This window comes from Dreissena polymorpha, chromosome 5 (assembly GCF_020536995.1).
Source record: "Dreissena polymorpha isolate Duluth1 chromosome 5, UMN_Dpol_1.0, whole genome shotgun sequence".
NCBI classification, from domain to species: domain Eukaryota; kingdom Metazoa; phylum Mollusca; class Bivalvia; order Myida; family Dreissenidae; genus Dreissena; species Dreissena polymorpha.
In genome coordinates this window covers 50,010,169-50,037,128 of record NC_068359.1, presented here as the reverse complement: position 1 = coordinate 50,037,128, position 26,960 = coordinate 50,010,169, and the positions used below count along the sequence as shown (strand labels likewise).

The 26,960-nt window shown below is 36.4% G+C and overlaps 1 protein-coding gene across 4 annotated transcripts in view; it reads right to left on the bottom strand.

Annotated features, from left to right (window-relative positions):
- The window catches only part of LOC127832517 (lisH domain-containing protein ARMC9-like), a 68,126-nt gene that overhangs the window by 26,786 nt on the left and 14,380 nt on the right, over positions 1-26,960 (bottom strand). For all 4 annotated transcript variants that reach the window (XM_052358016.1, XM_052358019.1, XM_052358017.1 and 1 more), the window contains exons 10-20: positions 25,020-25,150; positions 24,307-24,430; positions 22,892-22,990; positions 22,081-22,171; positions 21,046-21,169; positions 19,739-19,878; positions 14,636-14,712; positions 7,964-8,038; positions 7,202-7,292; positions 4,810-4,862; positions 38-160 (exon numbers count right to left, since the gene is read on the bottom strand). In XM_052358016.1, the coding sequence (XP_052213976.1) occupies positions 38-160; positions 4,810-4,862; positions 7,202-7,292; positions 7,964-8,038; positions 14,636-14,712; positions 19,739-19,878; positions 21,046-21,169; positions 22,081-22,171; positions 22,892-22,990; positions 24,307-24,430; positions 25,020-25,150 (1,128 nt within the window). The remainder of the gene's footprint in view (positions 1-37; positions 161-4,809; positions 4,863-7,201; positions 7,293-7,963; positions 8,039-14,635; positions 14,713-19,738; positions 19,879-21,045; positions 21,170-22,080; positions 22,172-22,891; positions 22,991-24,306; positions 24,431-25,019; positions 25,151-26,960) is intronic.

Sequence of the window (26,960 nt, the reverse complement as noted above, 5' to 3'; positions counted from 1 at the left end):
TGTGGTAAAGACTTATAACACAACTACGAGCCCCTACCCTCTTCTTGTGTTTCACGCCGGCAACATACTCCTGTAGCAGCTTCTCCCCCACCTGCTCATCCCCCGAGGCCCTGATGATCTCATCCTTGTCAAGGTCCACCTCCATAGCATCCTGGTCCTCCTAAAACAAATTTTTAAAAGTAAAATTCATTTTAATTAATAAATACTTACCTGCTATCTCTTAGCTTACTCCTTTCCAAGAGTTAACCCCCTTGAAAAGGAGTAAGCTAAGAGAAAGCAGGTAATGTATTTATGACATTAAAATGTACAAGTAAATTTGAAGTAAACTGAAACTTCAAACTTATGGGAAAACAGGGCTTCATGCAATTCCCAACAGGCTTATCAGCAATGACAGTTTCAGCTTTAATGGATGATTTCATCCTTTTTAACGTCAAACTCCAAAGCAAAACATGTCACAGCACTTCCCAGTATGTGGGGGCTCAAACTTAGAAGGCAGCTTTTCTTGTCTCATAAACAGGCTTAAAATTCACAGAAAAGACTCTGAGTTCGAACAGCTGAAATGCAGCATCACATTTACAGTAAAGTGAAGGTTAGAACTTAGAGCTGCAACTAATCGATCCGATTCATCGAAAATCGATTCAAAATGCTTCGATTCGATTACGATACCTAACCTACCAAATTCGATTTGATTCTTTAACATATATATATACAAAGAGACGTTAAGCGCACTATATTCTGACTATTGATACAGGAAGGTGTAGGCTTTATCTTTACCTGTAATTACGACGCGCGTGATTGGTTGCTTATTACTGTAGTCATCCAATCAATAAGCCCGTTATGGTCTACTTTCGGAAAAAGCATTAAAATGTCTGAACAAGTTCTTGCCGACAAATTAAAATTATCAGATGCGCCTAAGAAGCTAAAATCAAAAGTGTGGCATTATTTTGGGTTTGGGGATGGTAGCCCTACCAATAAAGCAAAGTGTAAACTGTGCTTCATGGATGTGGCGTACGCTAAGTCCCGCTCAACCACTTATCTAATGCAATATGTCAAACGCAAACATAACGTTGATTTAGCAAGACTATGAGGTCGCACAAGTGCAACTACTCAAGTCGCCAGCCAGAAAAGTAGTTCCATTTCTGTTGGAGTTTTGTTAAGTTTATTAGAGAATGTGATTTGTCCTACAGGTAACAGGTTTTGCTGTCATGGCACAATGGTAGACATGCTTATAGCGGTTTTGGGTAAATGTATAATAGTGATAGTACTACCATTCAACTGATTCCAGATACGTTCTTATGATTATTTATTTAATTTTTTATATTATTGTGTAATCAACACAATCTTCTAGTCAGAAGTTTTTATAATAAAATTGAGTCCTAATTTGCTCTTCTTTTTTATGTGTTATCTTAAAATCACATTTGAACAGAAATGTTAATTTTGAGGCATAAGAGAAAATATATGATAAAACTAGGTTGGAAGATGAATCGAATCGAAAAAATCAGTATCGGAGTGTCTGATACCGAAATCGAATCGAGCTGTTGGTGAATCGTCGCAGCTCTATTAGAACTCCAAAGTTACGCTCTTTTAGGTCAAGAAAAGGCTTAACATGCTCTGAGGTGGAACATTATGGCCCTCTTGTAGAAATGCATTCACAATAAAGTGAAGGCACAAACTTCACAGCTCTGGTCTCTAAATGTGCAGCGTTCTCAGAAAACAGGGCTCAATGCATTAGTGTAGTGTTGTCACAGATTCAAATGTTTATTCTACAAAGGCAAATCAGGGTCAACACTTTTGGCTTTTATTGAATTTTTTCATTTAAAGGAAGTGTCTTCTGAATGAAAATCAAGAAAGTGTTGTCCCTGATAAGGTTGTGCAGACTGCACAGACTATTCTAGGATGACACATCAAGCTCATGCATTACGCCCAGTTGTCCCTGATAAGGTTGTGCAGACTGCACAGGCTATTCCAGGATGACACATCTAGCTCATGCATTAAGCCCAGTTTTCCCATAGTGAGGCTATAAGTAAAACATGAGATGTGTTTGTCAGAAACACAATGCCCCCTACTGCGTTGCTTTGAAGCCATATATTTGACCTTTGACCTTGACCTTTCACCACTCAAAAGTTTTGGGACAGAATGACAGACAGACAGGACAAATACAATATACCCCTGATCATTCTACCTGGGGGCATAAAACAACCGAACACGTCACAGAACAGGCTTTGAGTTTGCACATTTAGGTCCTCATGAAAGATCCACAAAACTTGTGTATAAGGATAGGCCATGAAATTATTTCACGGCCATGCAAAACAAGCAGATTGAAAGGTAGTGTAGATTTCAATATTTCAATATTACAGCAAGGCTAAAAGGCTTTGCTTACATTTGGGCCCTATAGGGGGACCCATTCCCAATGGAAAAACGTATATATTTTGCCTAAATGGGACCAAATCATTCACATTTCAAGGCCCCCACCCGTAAAAAAAATTAATAATTTTTTTAGTATGTCTAAACATGTCAATGATCTCAAAGTCCAGCTATATAAGTTCGACCTTGAGAAAATAAAATATTGAAATCACTTTTATTATCAAGTATTTGTAACAGCATAAAATCAATACCATTTATTTCCCAATTTTAGTACAAAGGAATGTAAAATTTCTCACTCTAAAGGGACCCGGCCCCATTCCAAAAATGGTGGAAAAAATAACACTGGGCACAGTTCCAGCCTTAAGTTTAAACTAGAGTCCTGTATGAAATTTGTATGCCAGATGTAATGATTTGTACTATTCCAAAGATGACCTTGCAACATGGAACACAGGCATTACATGTAAACTCCAAAGACTCTTGGTCCTAATGGAAGTTTCACATAATTTCAAAAAACATGTTCTGGGTCCTTATTCACCAAGCAATTATTAGACTTAAGAATAAAGAATATACTTAGACCATCTTCCTCTGCTCCCCCCCCCCCACCCCCCCCCACACACACTAATGCAGTAAACAAACCGTTATATAAATGTTGTAACGATAGGTGCTTACTCGCATGCTGGACTTCACTTTTAAGTAGTAAGTAAATGTAACAGTTTTAAACATAATCTTTATTTTAGACCAAAGTCTAAGAATTGATTGGTGAATATTGGCCCAGATTGCATAGAAGAAGCTTTGTGTTCAAACAACCAGATCTCAGTTAGCACAACAGGCTATACTTTCAGAAACAGGCTAAGAGTTGACAAAATTAACAGAAAGGTTTTTATTTCATGGTGCGGCTCCGAGTTCTGAAAAATGCTCTGAGTTCACAAAACTGGCTTTAAGTTCACAAAATTAGCTATGATTTCACATAAGTGGCTCAGAGTTCACAAAACAGTCAATAGAAAGGACTTTCAATAAATGAAACATGCTCCGAGTTTCCTGTTTTTCACTACTTTATGAAGAAGGGGAAATAATCTGTAAACAGTATAATGACTTAGGATCATATTTCCAATTGAGTGAAAATAAAACCTTTCAAAAATGAAAGTGGTTAATAATTACACAAGTGTAGCAGAATGACAGCCTGTGACGTCATTAAAAAAACCTACGCCTAAAAAAGCTGTTGTTTGCACTTATTGATGGTGTTTGTCTGACATCAAATTTCAATTATATGGATGCCAATTTTCAGTCATTTTCAAGTTTAAGCTGTAACCCTGAAACACAATCACTTTGTGGCCTTTTCAAAGATATCAATCAATACTACTGTACCAGACGAGTGCTTGTACTTTCTATAAAGCATTAATGAATTAGGTTGATATATCAATACTACTGTACCAGACGAGTGCATGTACTTTCTATAAAGCATTAATGAATTAGGTTGATATATCAATACTACTGTACCAGACGAGTGCTTGTACTTTCTATAAAGCATTAATGAATTAGGTTGATATATCAATACTACTGTACCAGACGAGTGCATGTACTTTCTATAAAGCATTAATGAATTAGGTTGATATGTCAATACTACTGTACCAGACGAGTGCTTGTACTTTCTATAAAGCATTAATGAATTAGGTTGATATATCAATACTACTGTACCAGACGAGTGTTGTACTTTCTATAAAGCATTAATGAATTAGGTTGATATCAATCAATACTACTGTACCAGACGAGTGTTGTACTTTCTATAAAGCATTCATGAATTAGGTTGATATATCAATACTACTGTACCAGACGAGTGCATGTACTTTCTATAAAGCATTAATGAATTAGGTTGATATATCAATACTACTGTACCAGACGAGTGCATGTACTTTCTATAAAGCATTTATGAATTAGGTTGATAGAAGACAGGAGGTGTGAATAAATAAAGAAATATTTCTTCAAGGAATTAATTGGATTTTAATCTGGTGTGAATAAATAATTTACATTTTGTGGAATTTACATGGGAGATTGCTTTAGATGTATTGTGTTATAGTGGATTGATTAGAAAGGGCAAACTAAATATCTACAAGCTCTTGAAAGAAAGCGAAATTAGCAAAATAGGGGTGATTTTTCAGCACAGTCGCCCTCCTGGAAGACCCATGGTCTATGTGTAACTGACTAACTAGTATTTTTTTTGAAGTTCAGATTAATATTTGAATCTTTTTTAAAGACACTTCAAAGGCATATTCTGGCAACATCTTAAGAGCAAGTATATACTTACCCTTAAAACTTTCATTTCATGTTGACAAAAATGTATTCATTTTAATAACTTAATTTATGTTTAACCACCATTTACTCAAATGATATATAGTTAAATTCATTTATACAATAGGGAACTCAAGTCAAAGAATCCTCTGGTCTTACCTCATCTTCATCATCATCCTCATCATCTGACTCGTATTCATCCACCATTTCAGCTGAAGTTGCATAAAATATGGACAATATTATTTTGGTGGTATGACATGCAGTATCATCACAATAAAGGGACACAATTCACAAAAAATAAGAGGTAACTCATTGAAAATGAGAGATAATCTCTCCCTTTTCTTTGATTTAAAGCTTTAAAATACAATTATGTCTTATCCTGTCATAAAAATTCCTATCAAAATGTTCTTCCTCATGCCTTTATCATTCCATTTAAATGACAATTATCTTCCCAAATGCCAAAATAAATGATATTCCCTCTGCCTCCCACAAAACAAGAGGGCCTTAGGTCGCATCTTAGAACAAAGTACAAAAGGCCCAAAATCAATCACCTAAGACCTAAAAACATGAACGTATTCAATTAGCTTGTGTAATGTTTCAAGAACCTAAGGGAACTGAACGATTTCCATTAGCTCTTTAAATGTTGCAAGAACCATTTCAGAACTAAATCTACGATAAAGTTTAAACTAGTATTCTCATGAAGTTTTATGAAGATTCCATAAAAAATCTGAGAGTTTTCACGAGGATTTTTTTTAAGTTAATATAGTAACCTTTTGTATGACCCCCTCATGGCCAACTTTGAACTTTGCCAAGATATAATCAGGACAATATGTTCAGACAAAGTTTCATTAAGATTTTACAATATATAAGACCTCTTAAGCTTTTTCTTAAATTTCACCTAGTGACCTAGTTTTTGACCTAATTTGACCCAGTTTTAAACAAGGGCTGTTTGTAAAACATGCATGCCCCCCATATGGGCTGTCAGTTGTAGTGGCAGTCATTGTGTGAATACATTTTTTGTCACTGTGACCTTGACCTTTAACCTAGTGACCTGAAAATCAATAGGTGTCATCTGAGAGTCATGATCAATGTACCTATGAAGTTTCATGATTCTAGGCGTAAGCTTTCTTGAGTTATCATCTGGAAACCATTTTACTGTGTCAAGTCACCGTGACCTTTGACCTAGTGACCTGAAAATCAATAGGGGTCATCTGCGAGTCATGATCAATGTACCTATGAAGTTTCATGATCCTAGGTGTAAGCGTTTTTGAGTTATCATCTGGAAACCCTTTTACTATTTCTAGTCACCGTGACCTTGACCTTTGACCTAAAAATCAATAGGGGACATCTGCGAGTCATGATCAATGTACCTATGAAGTTTCATGATCCTAGGCGTAAGCGTTCGTGAGTTAGCATCCAGAAACCATTTTACTGGTTCAAGTCACCGTGACCTTTGACCTTAGTGACCTGAAAATCAATAGGGGTCATCTGCGAGTCATGATCAATGTACCTATCAAGTTTCATGATCCTAGGTGTAAGCGTTCTTGAGTTATCATCCGGAAACCATTTTACTGTTTCAAGTCATCGTGACCTTGACCTTTGACCTAGTGACCTGAAAATCAATAGGTGTCAGCTGCGAGTCATGATCAATGTACATATGAAGTTTTATGATCCTAGGCATAAGCGTTCTTGAGTTATCATCCTGAAACCATTTTTCTGTGTCGAGTCACCATGACCTTGACCTTTGACCTAGTGACCTGAAAATCTAAAGGGGTCATCTTCAAGTCATAATCAATGTACCTATGAAGTTTCATGATCCTAAGAGTAAGCGTTCTTGAGTTATCATCTGGAAACCATTCGGTGGACGGACAGACGGATGGACCATCATGTGCAAAACAATATACCCTCTCTTCTTCAAAGGGGGGCATAATTAGTCTGAAATATCATTTGGGCAAATGCTCTGACAAAGTTTCATGAAGATGTGGCAATAAAAGTTACCTCTAGAGTGTTCACAAGTCTTTTCAATAATTTAACCTGGTGACCTTGTTTTTGATCCAACAAAAACCAGTTTCACATTCAAGCAAGATATCTTGGGACAAATGTTCTGACAAAGTTTCATGAAGATTGGTCAACAAATGCAGTCATTAAGAGTGTTCATTCCAAATGTAGCCTGCATAACCATGACAAACAAAAGGCAATCAAAAATCCTCACCATGAGCACATTGCCATCAGGCAAGCTAAAAAAGACAGCCTAAAGCCTCATGTTAAATTTAAGTTACTATAAAAATTAAAAGATACTATAGCCATATAAGAAACAATGCCCATGTATTTCTACCAACCAGAACCATTTTCAAACCCATCCAGGATATTATTGTGACAAATCTTCTGACCAAGTTTCATGAAGATTGACAATATATGTGGCATCTAGAGAGTTAACAAGGCAAATGTTGACAACGCACGACGGATGACAGACAAAAGGTGATCACAAATGCTCACCATTGAGCACACTGTGCTCAGGTAAGCTAAAAGTCTAGAGCAAGTTCGCGCATACTGGAGTTGAGTTGTTTGATTATGAACTCAATCTGTCGGTTCATGTCCGGCTGGTCCTCCTTGATGAAACAGCGCAGGATTTCTTCCATGCCCTGAGAACAGAGCAACGAGAAAGTGTAAATCAATAGTTGTAAAGTGTACCCCATCTGAATCCTCTGTCCACTCAAAATATTTGGATACTACATTGACATCACTTCTTATGAATAAAATGATGTTTTATTTCAGTGAGAACTTAATCAATTACTAGAAAGACAATATAAGTTATGTAAGTGTTTATAAGTACTTGGCACAAATGGATAATTTACTTCCCTGTACAGTGGGTATGAACGTAGTGTTATTAGTCGATTTACTCCACAAGCATCGCACACTTTTGTGTGTATAGATACAATATGATTAAAATTTACCATATCCTATTAATGGACATATTTAAATGCATCTTTTTTAGCATTTGATCTGTAAAATGTCCATAAGAAACAATGTCTGCAAAATTTGAGTCATAAGCATTTGTGCACTAGAGCTAGAAAAAAAAGCTTCGTAATATATGCTTATCCACAGGTGTTGGGCGCTTGTCCAATTCACTGAAACACTATCAATATGTAATCAAACACTATTATTCATCACTTTGACCAAAAAAAAATCTGATAAAATATATGAATGTTCATTTGTATCATATCAGAACTTTTTTTTGTCAAAGTGATAAATAATGCTGTTTTATGACATATTGATAGTGTTTCAGTGAAATGCCCAATCCCTGTGTGCTTACCATTGCCTTCGCCTCCTCTCGTAAGGTGGATATAGCAAGGATACTGTACAGCGCCCCGTTAACATATGGACGGATCTGCAACAGACAGTGAGATAGAAATCGTGATTGAGGGGCAGAGCTTTCATGCATGTAAACTGTCTATACATGTTGACTTTATCCATGATTCCATTCACCATGCCCAGAAACAGATCCATGGTAACACACTGGTAACAGGTAACCATAGTAAAATTCTTTGAGGTTGCAAGTTTAATCCCAGGCTCAAATCTAACTATCTAAGTCTTTTGCATGAGATGTTAAATCGTTGTGCACTTTTTAAGTCTTTTGCATGAGATGTTTAATCGATGTGCACTTTCTAAGTCTTTTGCATGAGATGTTAAATCAATGTGCACTTTCTAAGTCTTTTGCATGAGATGTTTAATCGATGTGCACTTTCTAAGTCTTTTGCATGAGATGTTTAATCGATGTGCACTTTCTAAGTCTTTTGCATGAGATGTTAAATCGATGTGCACTTTCTAAGTCTTTTGCATGAGATGTTAAAATGATGTGCACTTTCTACGTCTTTTGCATGAGATGTTTAATCGATGTGCACCTTCTAAGTCTTTTGCATGAGATGTTAAATCAATGTGCACTTTCTAAGTCTTTTGCATGAGATGTTAAATCAATTTGCACTTTCTAAGTCTTTCGCATGAGATGTTAAATCAATGTGCACTTTCTAAGTCTTTTGCATGAGATGTTTAATCGATGTGCACTTTCTAAGTCTTTTGCATGAGATGTTAAATCAATGTGCACTTTCTAAGTCTTTTGCATGAGATGTTTAATCGATGTGCACTTTCTAAGTCTTTTGCATGAGATGTTTCATCGATGTGCACTTTCTTAGTCTTTCGCATGAGATGTTAAATCAATGTGCACTTTCTAAGTCTTTTGCATGAGATGTTTAATCGATGTGCACTTTCTAAGTCTTTTGCATGAGATGTTTAATGGATGTGCACTTTCTGATGTGCACTTTCTAAGTCTTTTGCATGAGATGTTTAATCGATGTGCAATATACGAGGTGCTTCATAACACAAAGATTTGAAAGTAGAATGGCTTCTGTAGCTCGTACTATACCCATTACAGAGCTACATTGTAACAAGGTTTGAAAGTGGAATGGCTTCTGTAACTTGTACTATACCCATTACCAGGGATCATATTTTCCAGCAACATCAATCGGTCTGGATTTAAATGGGGAAAAAGTGTCCGAAAATTTGTATCCGAAATTATTACAAATTACGTTAAAATATATACCATTGATTTTGCCATTCATGAAGAGGGTATAATAATGTACAAGTTAAATTGCCTTAAGCATTTTTTTTAAACGGAACATACGAGTTTTGGTTTTATCATTAGCTATTTCATTGTTGTTTCTGTAACTGTTTTATCTGACTTTTCATCGTTGTCAATATTATTAATCTGTGTAAGTCTATACCAATGTTTTAAATCATTGTCGACTCGATAATAGCTTACACACATGCATTGAATCTCACAAATGTCTGTGCGTAGGTTGGCTACTGGCAATAATAAAATCAAATAGTTGAAAAACAATTTGTGTCCGTTATAGTTTGTTGTCGAATAAACCACGGTCGATAGTTAAGATGCGTAGGGATTAAATCACGAGTGCGAAGCACGAATGATTAAAAACACGCATCTTAACTTCCGGTCGTGAGTTATTCAACAACATACAATAAAGTACACAAATTATTTCGATTCTAACACGATTTTTACTAAAGATTTATACACTGTATATTATTTTTTTTGTTACTATATTATGTGAAGTTACGCCCATAAAAATAACTTTCGGCTGTTCTGTCAATCAAAACCGCAACTTTCATTCATTTATTGCCGGATTATTACGCTGGTGGAAAATGTATCAGCATGTTTTGTTTAGTTACAGCGCGTGCTTTCAGTGTATAAGGTACGCCCACAATTATTGCAGAATATCCGATTTTCTTCTTTGTTTATATGAAAGTTTACTGACTGTATCATGCATGAAATGCACAATTTCCACGAGGATAACAGCGAGGTTTTAAACTCCGAAGTAACTGTCAACGATTATATCGTGGACGAGCACCCATTACGGACCGATTAGTGTGCTAAGTATAAGCCAGTGAAATTATCGATTGATATTGACACTGGGTTATTCACGCTTGACTAATACACAACCGCGCGAATCTTCGTTGTTTGGGGTCATACACTGATACTAGTCGGCTAACGTGCAATAGACTGGTCCTGACCGGTTTAGAGACTGCAGTGAATGGTTTATCACACCAAATCGAGATAAGAATGTAATTAGGGTATGCTAGCATGTGTACTGCGTAATCGATTTCATGACATTGGAATTTTAGCAAACAGAATCGGACCGACTCTTTGGGATTTTCAATCGGTCTTTCATGACCCCAAACAGTCTAGGACAGACAAAACCGAAAAAAATATGATCCCTGCCCATTACAGATCTAACAAGGTTTGAAAGTGGAATGGCTTCTGTAACTTGTACTATACCCATTACAGAGCTAACAAGGTTTGAAAGTGGAATGGCTTCTGTAACTTGTACTATACCCATTACAGAGCTAACATATTTTTGGTGCCATTGCTACATGTAAATGAAAGAGAATCCTAGTGAATTCTTTAAAATGTCCTGCACAAAAATTGATTACCCCTAAAAAAACATCATACCGAAAAATTACAAGAGACATTTTATTAGATTAAATGTTAAATAATTTGGCTAAAATCCTCTAGACATCTTTAATTATTCAACAACTTAAAAATACCCAAGGCAGCAAATGTGATAATATACTACCAGACTGAGACACACTGAGAAATTAAGTCAGAAATTTATAACTATAGATTTTCGCACCATGTGATAAACATTTATCAAAGGCCTTGTGGTGTTGTGACTATATATCCATTACATGAATTTTACCCAAACACAGACCAAAGACTAGGAAACAGGTTGATTAATTCTTGCTTGTTCATACCAGGGATAACACATTAACTTCCTGTGCACTAGTTAATAACATAGCTGAAAAAATGGTGTTCTTTTTACTTACAACTTAACATAACCAAGACTTCAAAATTAAAATATCTTGCCATAATTCTATAAATTCAACTATATAGAGTTGATAAGCCATAATTCTATAAATTCAACTAAATAGAGTTGATAAAAAGCTGATTCATTGAATTGATATCTCCAGCGAAAACATTTTGTTTATTGATAGGTGCAAATCCCCTATACAGTATAATAATACAAAATAATAAAGTGTAGGGTAATTGTTCATGCACTGCTATTTTTTTAATATTGATATCTATACACCCATGAATTTTCATGTTGAAACCTTGTAGCATGTCTGAGATAGCCCTGAACAGTTACATCATACAAAAACAACCATGGGCAATAACTGTTATTAACGAAAGTGTATGGTTATGGTTCTTGTATATGGTACTTCTTTCCATTGATGTCTTAGCACCCATATAGTTTCATGTTGAAATCTTGTATCAAATATGAGATATATTGATGAAAATTTACATCATACAAAAAAACAAAGTGTAATAACTCTTATAAGAAATTGTAGGGATATGATTTGTGTGCATGGCATTTCTCATCATTGATATCTATACACCTACAAATTTTCTATACACCCATGAAGTTTCATGTTGATATCTTGTATAGTTTCTGAAATATAGCTTGGACAAGTTTTGTTACAGACAGATGGACGGACGGAAAACGCCAATTCTATATCGCTCCGCCTTTGGCGGGGGATAACAAACCATTGTATAACTGCAGCTTTATACTACTTATAGGTTTGTATGTGATTATTATTTTAAGAACACTTTGTAATTCAGTGTAAGGTCATACAAAGTGATGACATTAATAGTTAACAAAAAACACTTTTGAACACTGTTTGTAATTTTATTCTTCATTGTATGCAGTCTACATGATTTAATAGGTGAGGATTGAAATAAAATCAATAATAAAAATCTCCGCAAAAGTCCCATAACCATTACTGGCAGTCCAATTTATTGACCACTCATTTACAAACCGGTACTAACCTTCAATGTTTGACTGCCCATAACGGCAAATAATCTGGAACAAATTTCAGGCCCTTGCACAGTTAAAACTGACTTTGTCGGAGGGCTGTTATTATTCTTGGCACAAAAGATTTGAGCATTTATAAAGCCTAAATGTGTTTAATCCATAAATGATAAACGTCATCTTCATTTAACACTCGCCTCACATTCTTTACATGAACCCCCGCACAGAGATTTGACTGGAATCAGCATAGCTGTGTCAAATCGCTGCCTTCATAACCAACCACGTGATGATAGCCTAACCACATGGTACCATAATTGAACTGTTGTTAATTATACTTTTTTTTAATATAGGTAATTTCATTTTGGTTATAAATCTTATCTATACACTATTTTCAAAACATGTAAGAAAATTGTTGCATGATTCAGATGACAAAAATGATGCTACTTTTTATAAATGGCGTCGCCCTGGCGACTAGTATGTAATGCATTTTTTTTCGCTTATGGGAGGGGAAGTTATTTTACAGATCAACGTATATATTTTTGTTTTAAGAATATCTTGCATAGTGGTGATTTTTTGTGTAAATTTGTGTAAATAAGTACTGCATTTGTGCCTATTACATTTATTACAACATTTATTTATTACAACATTTATTGCCAATAATGCAAAGCTAGTTGTTTTAATTAATAACTGATCCACAACTGATCACAGGGGAAAGATCACAGGGACTGGGCAAATACGCGAAACTTTCTGGTTTTGTATAAAAACAAATGATGTTTTTATAAAAACAAAACATAATCAAAATATACATATTTTGTGGTTTTTCTAATTTGCTCATTTAGTGGAGAATCAATGTAGTACGATATATGACGACCTATCGCGCAAGCAAGTTTATTGGAAGGCGTAGTGGTACGAAAACGTACAATGTATCAGTTTATTAATAGACATATAATAACAATCGCTATACACAACTTCACCAAATAGCAGTACATAAGTGAATGTCAGCCGGAATAGCTCAGTTGGGAGAGGGTTAGACTGAAAATGTTTACGCAACCGTCATTTCAAGGCCCACAGTTCAATTCGGCACGAACGGAACAGTATAGCGGCTGACAATTTTTTCAGTCAGGTTAATAAATATAATAAAGCTTTATTTTATGTAGACATTTTAAAATCCATTTTACTACAATTGGACATTTTTATTAAAATTAATGGATGCAACGTGGTGACAACGTTAATTAAAATTTCTTACATCACTGAAATATCTTATAAAAAGTACACATGTTTTTATATTAACAAATAAATGCAAACAACACATCTATTTTCCATGTATTTTTATGGTTGTCTATTATAGGCCTATCCCTACAACATATAGAGCGCAAAGCGCGACACGTATTATTGATTGTAACAATGAGTTGCGATAAAAGAAGCAGCTGCTTATCAAGGAGGAGCTATGTCCCAGCAACCCGTTTCCCTAGAGTCAAGCACTCCTCAGAGTGTTTTTTTAAGAACCACATATAGAGCGCGAAGCGCGACACGTATTACTATCCAGGTGGTATGGGCCCTTTAGCATTCAGTGTTTTTTTTCACTTATAGGGGAATGGCGGCGGGGCCCGTCCAAAGGGGAAAAACACGTCGTTTTTTAGGAAAAGGGGAAAATTGAAAATTCACTCTTTTATATGTAATGATATTTATTATATGAATACACATGTTTGTATGAATATTATATACACAGCAGAATGTCTCTGTCCTTTTTCTGAAATATATATCAATAATTTTTTCAACATTAGTTTCAGACAGTTCAGCCTTCATGCACAGTCTCAGTTTTCTCAGCCATTTTGAGTTGAATTGAGTTTTTTTTTATTAAATGGCAAATTTGAGCATTTTTTATCAATAAATTGACCAAATTGGAATGTTTTTATCAACAAATATTGACACAATATAGATACATCAGGGTCTTCATGGCCATTTTGGGAGAAAAATGCAATTCATGTGAAAAGTCCACTGAATTGGAAAAAACTAATCTAATTTAATATAACACTTTATAATAATTAAAAATCATATAAATTATAGTTATCTACTTTGTTAGTTATTTATGAAATAAATTTAAGATATATTTGTCATGATTATGAAACAGTTCTTTCTAAAAAAAAAAAAAAAAAAACACTGGCATTATACGACCATTATGACCATAGTTATCTTCCTTAGAATTTGAGAAATTTTGAAATCCTTGTTCAAAGTCCAAAATTTTCATCCGATTGTTCCCAAACTTGTACAGGTTTTTTTTATCAATGAGGACCCAACCCAAACTCTTTATGAGCAATATTGGACCATAAGTCCAGAATTATGTCTCTTTGAATAATCGGCCAATATATTAATATTTACAGTAGAAAAAAAATTGTTCCATGTAACTTCATTGAGTGCCTTTTACACTGAAATTCCTGAGGCCCTTTGATGCTTTGCATCAATACTTATCTTGTATAATACTTAAACAAAAAATATAATCCTACCAAAACTTGTGGAATTTTCTTGTGATGGCAGAGTTTGTGTGTGAGAGCAAGGAACAAAAACTCTGCATGGGGATTGTCTCTACTCATGAAATGCAGACTCACCTCCTGGTTGTCATGTCCTAGTAGGTCACTAAGAACCTTCAGTGTCTGGTTAGCGTTCGGGGCACACCGCTTTTTGCCTGTCCAAGAAAATGTGTACATATGATACAAGGATATGTTCACAGATATGAGTTTTGTTTAGAATACATTTATGCATTTGAATGTCAGAAATTTGCGCAAAGTCAGGTCACATGGGAATGATTGCTTTCGATATTCATTATAAAAACATCATTAGTAATAAAAACAAGAGCTGTCAGAGGACAGCGCGCTCGACTATTCGAGTGCTTGACAGTATAACGTAAGCCATCAAGGGGAAATGGTTCATATTCAATAATTTATTAGACAATCTTTCAAAAATAAAAAAAATAAAAAAAAAATTTTTTTTTGGGGGGGGGGGGGGTAGGGGGGGGTTAGAGGGGGGTATAATGTGGGATGTGGTCATTTATAAGACAATCTTTCAAAAATAAAATAGGGAAAAAACAAAATATTTTTTTTTTTGGGGGGGGGGGCGTAGGAGGGAGTTGAAAGGGGGGTATAATGTGGGGTGGGGTCATTTATTAGATGATCTTTCAAAAATAAAAAAAGGAAACAAGATGGCCAAGATGACCCTAGTTCGCTCACCTGAAAGGAGTTGGTTCATTCAATCTTTACCCAACGTCAAACTTGACCTAGATATTGTCCAGAAAAACATCCTGGTCAAGTTTCATCCTATTGAACCAAAACTCTGGCATATGGAGTAATTTTGTTTTTGTAAGATTTGACCTGGTGACCTATATTTTGAGTAGACCCCCCCCCCCCTTACCAAACATCAAACTTTGCTTACAAAAATAAATATCATGACCAAGATTCATAATCTGAAACAAAATTGTGACCACTAGAGTGTTTACAAGGATTACGTATAATATAATGAAAATTTGGACAATCTAAGGGCAATAATTATGGCATTAATTATGTGATATATATACAAGAGGGTCAAGACTGCCCTAGTTTGCTCACCACAGAGGAGTCGGTTCATTCAATCTTTACCAAATGTCAAACTTTACCTAGATATTATCCACACAAGCATCCTGGTCAAGTTTCATCATTATTGAACCAAAACTCTGGCGCATCAAGTGTTTTTGTTTTTGTAAGATTTGACCTGGTTACCTATATTTTGAGTTGACCCCCTAACCAAACATCAAACTTTGCTTACAAAAATAAATATTATGACCAAGATTCATAAAATCTGAAACAAAATTGTGACCTCTTAGAGTGTTTACAAGGATTTTGTATAATATAATGAAAATTTGGACAATCTAAGGTTAGTAATTATGGCATTAATTATGTGATTTTTCTCATTATCAAACTTGACTGAGATCTTTCAGCAACTTTGATAAAGAATGCTTGAGAAATGTGAATGCTAGAGTGTTTACAAACCAAATGTGGACGGACGGATGGCGGACAAAGACCAATCCTAAAACCTCACCTGAGCAATCAGGTGAGCTAAAAAGTGTGTTTCGACCATCTTAGCCATTTTCCAACTTGTCAGAGAAATCAATAAAACCAATGTATTGACTAAGTTTCAAGATGATTAGGCAAAAAAAGATGACTTCTATAGTGTTCGATCACAAAGTTTCTCTCTAGTCACATAAGGAAAACTGCCCCACCCCTCTGGCAGCCATGTTTTTTTACTGATCGGGACTATTTGTGAACTCATCTGAGATATATATAAAACCAACCTTTTCACCAAGTTTAATGATGCTTGGGCAAATAATGTGACTTCTAGAGTGTTCATAAGCTTTTTTTTACTATATAAATATAAGAAAAACTGCCCCCCCCCCCCGGCAGCCATGTTAATCAACTGACCGGAACCATTGTCAAACTCAACTCTTGTATCAAGGAAACAAATATTCTGACCAAATTTTATAAAAATTGGGCCAAAAATATGACTTCTAGAGTGTTCAGATGTTTTCACTATATACATATAGAGAAAAATGCCCCCCCCCCCACTGGCGGCCATGTTTTTTTCACCGATCTGGACCATTTTCAAACTCGCCCGAGATATTAATAAAATCAATGTTTTGACCAACTTTCATGAAGATGGGGCAAAAATTGTGTCTTCTAGAGTGTTTACAAAGTTTCTCTAAAGCCAAATAAGGAAAACTGCCCCGCCAACTGGCGGCCATGTTTTTCAAGGGACCGGAACCTCTTTTGAACTCAACCAACATATCATTAAGGCAAACATTTGGACAACGTTACATGAAGATTGGGCATGAAATGTGACATCTACAGTGTTTACAAGGTTTTTCTGTCTTTTTGACCTAGTGACCTAGTTTTAGACCCAGCATGACCCAGTTTCGAACTCAATTAAGATATCATTGGGACAAATCTTCAGACCAAGTTTCATTAGGATCGGACAATAAATGTCGCCTCTAGAGTGTTTACGAACAAATGTGGACGGACGGACGACAGACAGACAAAGACTGGTCACAAAAGCTTACCTGAGGGGGGTTTAGAGGGGGGGGAGGGGGGGGGTATAATGTGGGGTGTGGTCATTTATTTGACGATCTTCATTCAAAAATAAAAAAAGGAAACAAAAGATATTTATTTGGAGGAGGGGGGGGGGCGGTTGAGAGGGGGGTATAATGTGGGGCGTGATCATTTATTAGATGATCTTTCAAAAATAAAAAACGGAAACAAAAAAAATTTGGGGCGGGGGTGATGTGGGGGGGGGGGGCAGGGATTCTGGGTTGGGGAGTGGGGTATTGTTTGGGTGGAATCCATTGTGGTATTCAAGTAGGTGTTGTTTTGTCAAAGTATTAATAAAATCTGATCATAAATAAAGAAGTTATGGCCATTTAAGCAAAATGTTCAATTATCTAAGTATAAAAAGGGCCATAATTCTGCCAATATGCTTGATACAGTTGTCTGCTCTTGTTTAAAGGTTGGGGTCATGTTGGTAAATAAGTATGCAAAATATAAAAGCAATATGTCAAGGGACACAGGCAATACTTGGGGTAGTACGCAAACTTTAACATAGATTTATCAATTATATGCATATTCTAAGTATAAAAAGGGAAATAATTCTGTCAAAATGCTTGATACAGTTGTCTGCTCTTGTCGATAGGTTGGGTTCATGATGGTAAACAAGCAGGGATCATATTTTTTTCGGTTTTGTCGGTCCTATACCGATTGGGGTCATGAAAGACCGATTGAAAATCCCAAACAGTCGGTCCGATTCTGTTAGCTATTAAAATTCCCATGTCATAAAATCGATTACACAGTGTACATGCTAACACACCCTAATGACATTCTTATCTCGATTAGGTGTGATAAACCATTCGCTGCAGTCTCTGAAACGGTCAGGACCGGTTTATTGCACGTCAGACCATTAATCAAAAACTTGTGAACAGCGTATTAAAGACGCATCCGAAAAGACGCTTCTGAATGCACGCGCTGTAACTAAACAAAACATGCCGATACATTTTCCACCAGCGTAATAATCCGGAAATATAATATGATGAAAGTCGCGGATCTGATCGACAGAACAGCCGAGAGTTATTTTTATGGGCGGAACTTCACATAAAATAGTACACAAGAAAAATAATATACATTGAATAAATCTTTAGTGAAACCGTGTTAGAATTGAAATAATTCGTGTACTTTATACTTTGTTGTTGTTGTTGAATAACTCACGACTGGAAAATTAGATGCGTGGTTTCAAATGCTTCGCTCTCGTGATTAAATCCTTACGCATCTAAACTATCGGCCGTGGGTTATTTGACAACAAAGTATTTCTTAATTATTTGGTTTGTTGTTGTCAGTAGCGAACCTACGCACAGACATTTGTTTGGTTCAGTGCATGTTTGTAAGCTATTATCGAGTCGACAACAATTTAAAACATCGGTATAGACTTACACAGATTAATAATATTGACAATGATGAAAAAAGTCTGATAAAGCAGCACACGAACAACAATGAAATACCAAATGATAAAACCAGTTGAGAAAACTCGTTCTGTTTTTAAAAAAATTCCTACGGGAATTTTACTTGTACATGTATATACCACCTTCATGAATGGCAAAATCAATGGTATATATGTTAACGTAATTTGTCATGATTTTGGATATACATTTTTGGATACTTTTCCCCAATTATATCCGGACCGATTGATGTTGCGGGAAAATATGATCCCTGTAAACAAGTATGCAAAATATGAAAGCAATATGTCAAGAGACATTGGAAATATTTGGGGTAGTACACAAACTTTAACATAGATTTATCAATAATACATGTATGCATATTCTAAGTAAAAAAGGGCAATAATTCTGTCAAAATGCTTGATACAGTTGTCTGCTCTTGTTTATAGGTTGGGGTCATGATGGTTAACAAGGTTGCAAAATATGAAAGCAATATGTCAAGGGACATTGGAAATAATTGGGGTAGCACGAAAACTTTAACATTCGCACGCTAACTGAAACGGAAACGCCGACGACGGGGTGAGTAGGATAGCTCCACTATATATATTTCATATATAATAGTAGAGCTAAAAAGACATTGGTCAGGTTAAAATACTTAAAAATAACCTTACAAGTTCTCTTAACCCTTTCCCACTCAGAAGCATAGTGAAAAAATGGTTATGTGCAAACAGCATAAAACCAGAACAGTCTGCAAGTAACTCGCAGTCTGTTCAGGTTTTATGCTGTTTGCTGCTCATCAATATATAATGGTTGGGAATCAAACCTTAAAAACTTGAATCTAGTAAGAAAGGACTTAAATTAAATTAAGCTTTCTAATCGACTACAATGTATCAAAATATGTATCTAAGTAAAGGAATAAAGGCAGAGCAGTTATGCCCAAGGTTAAGTTCAAGGGCATATAATTGTAATTACCCAATGTTCTCAGACACAGGTTTATAGGGAGGGCCACAGAGTTCTCTAAAGTGAAGTCAAAAACTCGGCTAAATGCATGTGCAATAAGTTTTGACCAATATTAGCCTGTGCTAAACAAAAACCAGTTTAAGTTGAAAGTGTCGTCCCAGATTAGGATGTGCGTACTGCACAGGCTAATCTGGGACGACACATTACAAACATGCATTAAACCCAGTTTTCCCAGAACAAGGCTCACCAGATGTTCTAAGACAAAGGTTCATCAAGAGGGCCACAGAATACTCCAGCGTGTAGTCTGACAGGGAGTCGTTGTCCTCCAGCACCTTCACCAGCCACTCTATCAGGCCGTTGTCTATCATGGCCGACTGCAACTGACGTCTGTGAAGAAACAAGTGGAGGAAAGTCATTGTTAATTATGTTATAATGACAGCCACCTTTAACCGAAGGCAGGACTTCTCAGCCACAAGCTTGCTACCTTTTTTCTGTTAACTTAAAACGAAACAACATTTCTGAAGGCTTTAGGGGTCTAACAAATTTTTTAGTTTAGGACTACATTCCTATTTAAATAACTATGTTAAAACCCAGAAAACTGACTTTGTAATTTAGCCCAAGTTCCCTGAATGTGAATATTAGGCCCAAATGTCTAAACACATATTAATTGGTGAATACACTATGACCAACTAGAGCATTCAAATACCGTAAGCTGAGTTTCTGCAAGGCCCATAACACTCTTTCTCGAGTGTTTGTTGGTGAATACAATACGACCCACTAGAGCATTCCCATACCGTAAGCTAAGTTTCTGTAAATTAAATGCTCCTAGCACCATTTTTCGAGTGATTGATTGCGAATACAATACGACCCACTAGAGCATGATTGCCATACCGTAAGCTAAGTTTCTGTAATGCTCCTAGCACCATTTCTCATGATTGCCATACCGTAAGCTAAGTTTCTGTAATGCTCCTAGCACCATTTCTCATGATTGCCATACCGTAAGCTAAGTTTCTGTAATGCTCCTAGCACCATTTCTCATGATTGCCATACCGTAAGCTAAGTTTCTGTAATGCTCCTAGCACCATTTCTCATGATTGCCATACCAAAGCTAAGTTTCTGTAATGCTCCTAGCACCATTTCTCATGATTGCCATACCATAAGCTAAGTTTCTGTTATGCTCCTAGCACCATTTCTCATGATTGCCATACCGTAAGCTAAGTTTCTGTAATGCTCATAGCACCATTTATCATGATTGCCATACCGTAAGCTAAGTTTCTGTAATGCTCCTAGCACCATTTCTCATGATTGCCATACCGTAAGCTAAGTTTCTGTAATGCTCCTAGCACCATTTCTCTGCCATACCGTAAGCTAAGTTTCTGTAATGCTCCTAGCACCATTTCTCTGCCATACCGTAAGCTAAGTTTCTGTAATGCTCCTAGCACCATTTCTCTGCCATACCGTAAGCTAAGTTTCTGTAATGCTCCTAGCACCATTTCTCTGCCATACCATAAGCTAAGTTTCTGTAATGCTCCTAGCACTATTTCTCTGCCATACCGTAAGCTAAGTTTCTGTAATGCTCCTAGCACCATTTCTCGAGTGATTGAGTCCTTGTCCTCACTGCGTAGGTTGTCCATCAGACCCTTAAACAGGTCCTGGTTCTGGGCCAGGTATGTGCGACCTGTAATGTATACAGTTGTCCATCAGACCTTTAAACAGGTCCTGGTTCTGGGCCAGGTATGTGCGACCTGTAAGGTATACATGTCCATCAGACCCTTAAACAGGTCCTGGTTCTGGGCCAGGTATGTGCGACCTGTAAGGTATACAGTGAGGTAAAGAAAATGGTTTCCCACAATTATGTCTTTAATTGCCATATTATTTAATCAAGAGCTGAGTTTGTGAAAAACAATGCCCCCTCCTGCACTTTGAAAAATCACAGTAGCTTTTTCTCCAAGGTCCGTTTTGAAAAAAATAATTGACCAGAACCAAACTCAAACTTGATTTGTAAGTCATGTAGGTAGACTCACACCTCAAACATAAGGACAGTATATGTCAGCGTTTAGGAAAAAGTCGAGTTTTTTTATATTAGTGTACAGTTCTAAGTCTAAGGCCCGTAACTTTGTCAGAAATTGGTGGACTAGAACAAAACTCAAACTTGATCTGTAAGTCATGCGGGTTAACTCACACACCAAATATAAGGTAAATATCTAAAAGCTATTAAAAAAACACACTAAGGAAACAGATGAGGAAGGACAGACTGACAGACAGACTTCTATTAGCCACTCTACTGGGGGCATACAAAAGTTTTAAATGCTTTATAAGCGATTGTTATTGATAGTTTTGAAAACTTGGTGTGCACCCCTAACAGTGAAAAGGCACATGCAGGATAATTGCTGACTCTTTAGCCTATCAAAATGCTGACAGTGGTAATATGACACTGACCGATCTTTTGTGATGTTTGATAAATAAAAATTAATCTGGCTTCCAAAAGCTTACGCAGAGAAGTAGATGAGTATTAGACTAAGCCATGCAAAAGTATGCACAAATTGTCTTACCTGAACTAAGGGAGGCAAATGCATTGAACAATCTCACCTGAACTAAGGGAGGCAAATGCATTAAACAGTCTTGCTGCACATTGCTTCACTTCTGGATCGGCAGATGTTAACAATGACAGGACAGCCACCTGGCAATGGGAAAAACACTGCACTGCCTATATTCTCAAGACGTTTGAGACAAATCTTAACTCAAATTGTACTGACTTGAACTAGGAAATATATGACATTCCTTTAACTAGGCCTTAAACGATATTCTTTAAAGTTTGCCTTGCAAGGCGAACATGGCCTTTAAAGACATTCCTTAACATTTACCTTTAAAGTCTTTCATTAAACTTGTCTTTAAAACACATTCATTAAACTTGGCCTTTATAGACATGTATAAACTTGCTTAAAAAGACATAAATCAAACATGGCCTTCAAAGACAATCCTTAAAATTGGTCTTTCATTAAACTTGGTTTTAAAAGACAATCATTAAACTTGGCATCTTAAAGCCAATCATTAAACTTGGCCTTTATTAAAGTTCACTAAACTTTGCTTTTAAAGACATTCATTAAACTTGGCCTTTAAAGACATACATTTAACTTGGCCTTCAAAGACATTCCTTAAAGTTTACCTTTAGTCTTTCATTAAACTTGGCTTTAAACAACATTCATTAAACTTGGCAGCTTAAAGCCAATCAATAAAGCCAATCATTTAACTTGGAAATTCAAAAAACTTTGCTTTTAAAGACATTCATTAAACTCGGCTTTCAAATGCATTCTTTAAACTAGACAATTTAAAACATTCCTTTAACTAAGCCTTTTAAGACATTCCTTAAACTCCGCCTCTCAAACAAAATCACCCATACCCTGTGAGTTCCCGGTGCTGCACATCCCAGCACGTCGTGCTGTATGTAGGCCCGTATAGCAGCGTCCCTTGCCATAGGACTGGAGGCCTGCGTCAGCCGCTACAAGAAAGTTAAATGTCATCCGCTTAAAGTGTTGTCTGCACAGGCTAATCAGGGACAACACTTTTGGTTTTTATGGTATGTGGCTTTGAGTGGCACTAAAGCATGTGACGTTACGGCCAACGCGTTACAAAATGGCGTCCACATTCAGTCTCAGCCAATGGTGATCAATACAATTAACGCAACTGAACGAAAGAATCGAGCATAATGTCAACGACACGTAGCACACTGTTTGGATTATACAAATATCAATTGAAACTGAAACTCTTCTGTACATTAGATAAATGCCTCTATCTGAGCTTTAACAGGATTCATCAAACAGCAAAATTTATAGTTAAAGAAACACTTACCTCGATAACTTAAATCCGATGTTTGTAATAATAAAATAACAACGATGTGTTATTCAGTCCTTTTTTTGTCATCCCATCAATTATTTTATATTGATTTTGAATCACACTTTTTTAAACGATTGTATCAAATGCTAACCACTTTCACCAAAAACACGATTTACGAAATCAAATGACTTGTCGGAGCGATTACACAAAATTGATTCCTAATAATGCATGACAAACACAAAATCCGATATAAGTTTTTGATTCGTTTGATGCTTAACAATATTTAACTGTTAAATATAAATCCCTTACGACGAAATTGTTGTCCCTAGAATCCTGAGAGGCTATTACTGTGTTTCGTCACAGAAATTACGTCACATGAGATACGTCATAAATTGCGTGATCCATTGAATGAAAATTTAAGTACGGAAAGCTGGTTCTTTAATAAATAGTACAGTTAACGGGGATTAAGTATTAAAGACGGCTTTCATGGCGATAATTTTCTCTGCAGGCCGATAATCACTTCTGGCCCTCAAGCAACGAGGTATTAACCTCTACAAAATTCACAAGAATTTAAAATCTATATATGAGACCCCAATCTCAAACATGTATCAAAGAGTAAATCAGAATCTGACAAAGCCCCATATGAGACCCAATCAGAATGTCACACACCTATCTGAGAGCCAATGAGAATCAGCCATACCCAATAGTTTTTTGTTTTTTTAAATCAGAGTTTATTTACAGGTCCTACCGGCCTCTTCACGAGGTCTTTGAGGTTCAAGTTCAACCTGAGCCATACCCAATAGTGAGCCAATAATAATGTCAAATACCATTTGAGAGCCAATCAAAATCACCCATACCCATCAGGGAACCAATCAAAATCTCCCATACCCATCTGGAAACCAGTCAGAATCTCCCATACCCATCTGGGAACCAATCAGAATCTCCCATACCCATCTGGGAACCAATCAGAATCTCCCATACCCATCTGAGAGCCTGCAGAAGAAGACACTTCCTGCGTTCCAGTGCCGACTGCAGATCCTGTTTCAGCCTCTCATAGTCCAGATGCAGCTGCACTTCTTCCTGTCTCTCCAACACATTGGGCTGACTGTGACAAATACAGAAAAATAGCCTCACTCTTGGAAAATGGGGCATCATGCATGTGCATAGTGCCGTCCTACTACATTACCCTGTGCAGTTTGCACAGGCTAAACCGGAACGACACTTTCTGCTTCTATAAAATTTGTTGTTTTAAGAACGTTTCTTCTTCGTGAAAATCCAGTTTGGGCGGAAAGTGTTGTACCAGATTAGCCTGGGAACATCATGTGATATCTGGCCAGATTGATGTGTCACAGTAAAACAGAGTCAAATGATGAACTTTAAGATCTACAGAAGTGGATGCAACATCACAGCAGGAGAAATTACATGTTCCTCTATTAAGACTTTCAACCTGGTGCCCATAGACCTACCAACCCATTTACTTTCCAAAGAAATATTATCCCTCATGAAAATAATACAAATATTTTAAATTACAAGCAATTATTGTTCAATTAGATTGATTATTATCTTAAAACAAACAGACATTTTCAACATTCTTACAAGACAATAGTTTTATTATGCTTATCCAAATATATTGTAATCATTCTTTCTTGTAAAAATTCCTATAAGATGTCTCTAGCAAAAAAACACAAAATTACCTCTGAGGCTGATGCACAGACTGTCTCAGCATGGTCCCAGCTGTTCCAGGGCGGTTGTTGAAGTCCACAGACTGACCGATGTGGGCACTGAACAGTCTCCCACACAGCTGCTGTAGGTATTCGGGGCTAATCTGTGGGAGATAGTGTTTGTTTGCTTGCTTGTTTGGATTTTGTGGGTTTTAAGAGTATTTCAGTGGTAAGTTTAACCCTTTTGCATGCTGGGAAATTTGTTCTCTTCGTATCATGAGGAAATCAATTTTATGTTACAAAGCCATCTGACCTTGCCCTTTTATTTGGTTCCCTTATAATCAATATTCATTCTTTCCTAAATAGTTACCATCATACTAACTTAGACAATAATCAGTCAAAGAATGATCTAAATATCATGAACATGATGAAACCAATTTAATTATTAAAGCCCATGTCGCCTTGACCTGAGAATTGGTGACCTCAGAATCAATAGACTGCTTAATTTCCTCAAAAGAACCCACTAACAAGAGCTGTCTCCATTGGAAGACATATGCCCCCAAAAAACGCTTTTTCGAAGCCTAAACGCAGATTTCGAAACCTAAACGTGCACCCTGAGTTCAAGGTCAAAGTCAAAGGGGTAAAAATGTGTGTGCGTATGAAAAGGCCTTGTTCATATACACATGCATACCAAATATGAAGGTTACATCTGAAGCGACATAGAAGTTATGAACATGTTTTGAGCGGAAACGCATTTATTTTTATGATTCAAGGGCCGTTACTCAGAATTGCCTGGATAAATTTAATTGATTATCGACCTTAACCTAGATTTTATTGCCCTACACATTTAAATGAAGTTTGGTGAAGATCCGATGACAATTGCTGAATTTATTGAGCCGAAACGAGAAAAAACTCATTTTTTATGATTCAAGGGCTGTATTTCAGGAGTTTCTGGGTCAATTGGTCAATTATCGAACTTGACCTAGATCTTATGAGCTTACACATTATCATGAAATATGGCGAAGATCCAATGACATTTACTCGAGTTATTGAGCTGAAACGAGAAAAAAGCAATTTTTTGATGATTCAAGGGCCGTAACTCAAGAGTGCCTGGGTCAATTTGGCCTATTATTAAACTTGACCTAGATGTTACTGCCTTACACATTTTCATGTGGTTTGGTGAAGATCTGATGACCATTGCTAGAGTTATTGTGCGGAATCGAGAAAAACAAGCAATTGTTGAATTGATATCCCCCGCCAATATGCTTCTGAACACAAAAGTGTATTATTTGACACTCAAAAAAGCATTTTTTCAAGATACAAAGGGCCATAACTCCTTTATTATCTAATGGTGTACAATGCCATTTGGCGTGCATCATCGTCTTATCCATATATATATATACTCATACCAAGTTTCAATGAAATCCTCCAAAACACTGCCAAGATATGGCTCCAGACACAAAAAGCATTTTTCCAAGATACAAAGGGTCATAACTCTGTTATTAACAGATGGTGTACAATGCCATTAGGCGTGCATCACAACCTCTTATCCATATGTATACTCATACCAAGTTTCATTGAAATCCACCAAAGCACTTCCAAGATATGGCTCTGGACACAAAAGTGCCGGACGGACGGAAAGACGGACGGACGGATAACCCAAAAACAATATTCCTCCGCCTATGGCGGGGATAAAAACAATTTTACGGTGATTCAAGGAGCACTCAGGAGTGTCTGGGTCAATTTGGCCGATTATCAAACATGACCTAGATGTTATTGCCTTACACATTTTTATGAAGTTTGGTGAAGATCTGATGACAATTGCTTGACTTATTGAGCGGAAACTAATCCCGACGGAAAGACTAACTGACTAATGGACAGTGCGATTTTAATATGCCCCCAGAACCTTTGTTCTGGGGACATACAAAATTGAACTCTTTTCTTCGAAGATGGCATAAAAAGTACAACATGGCT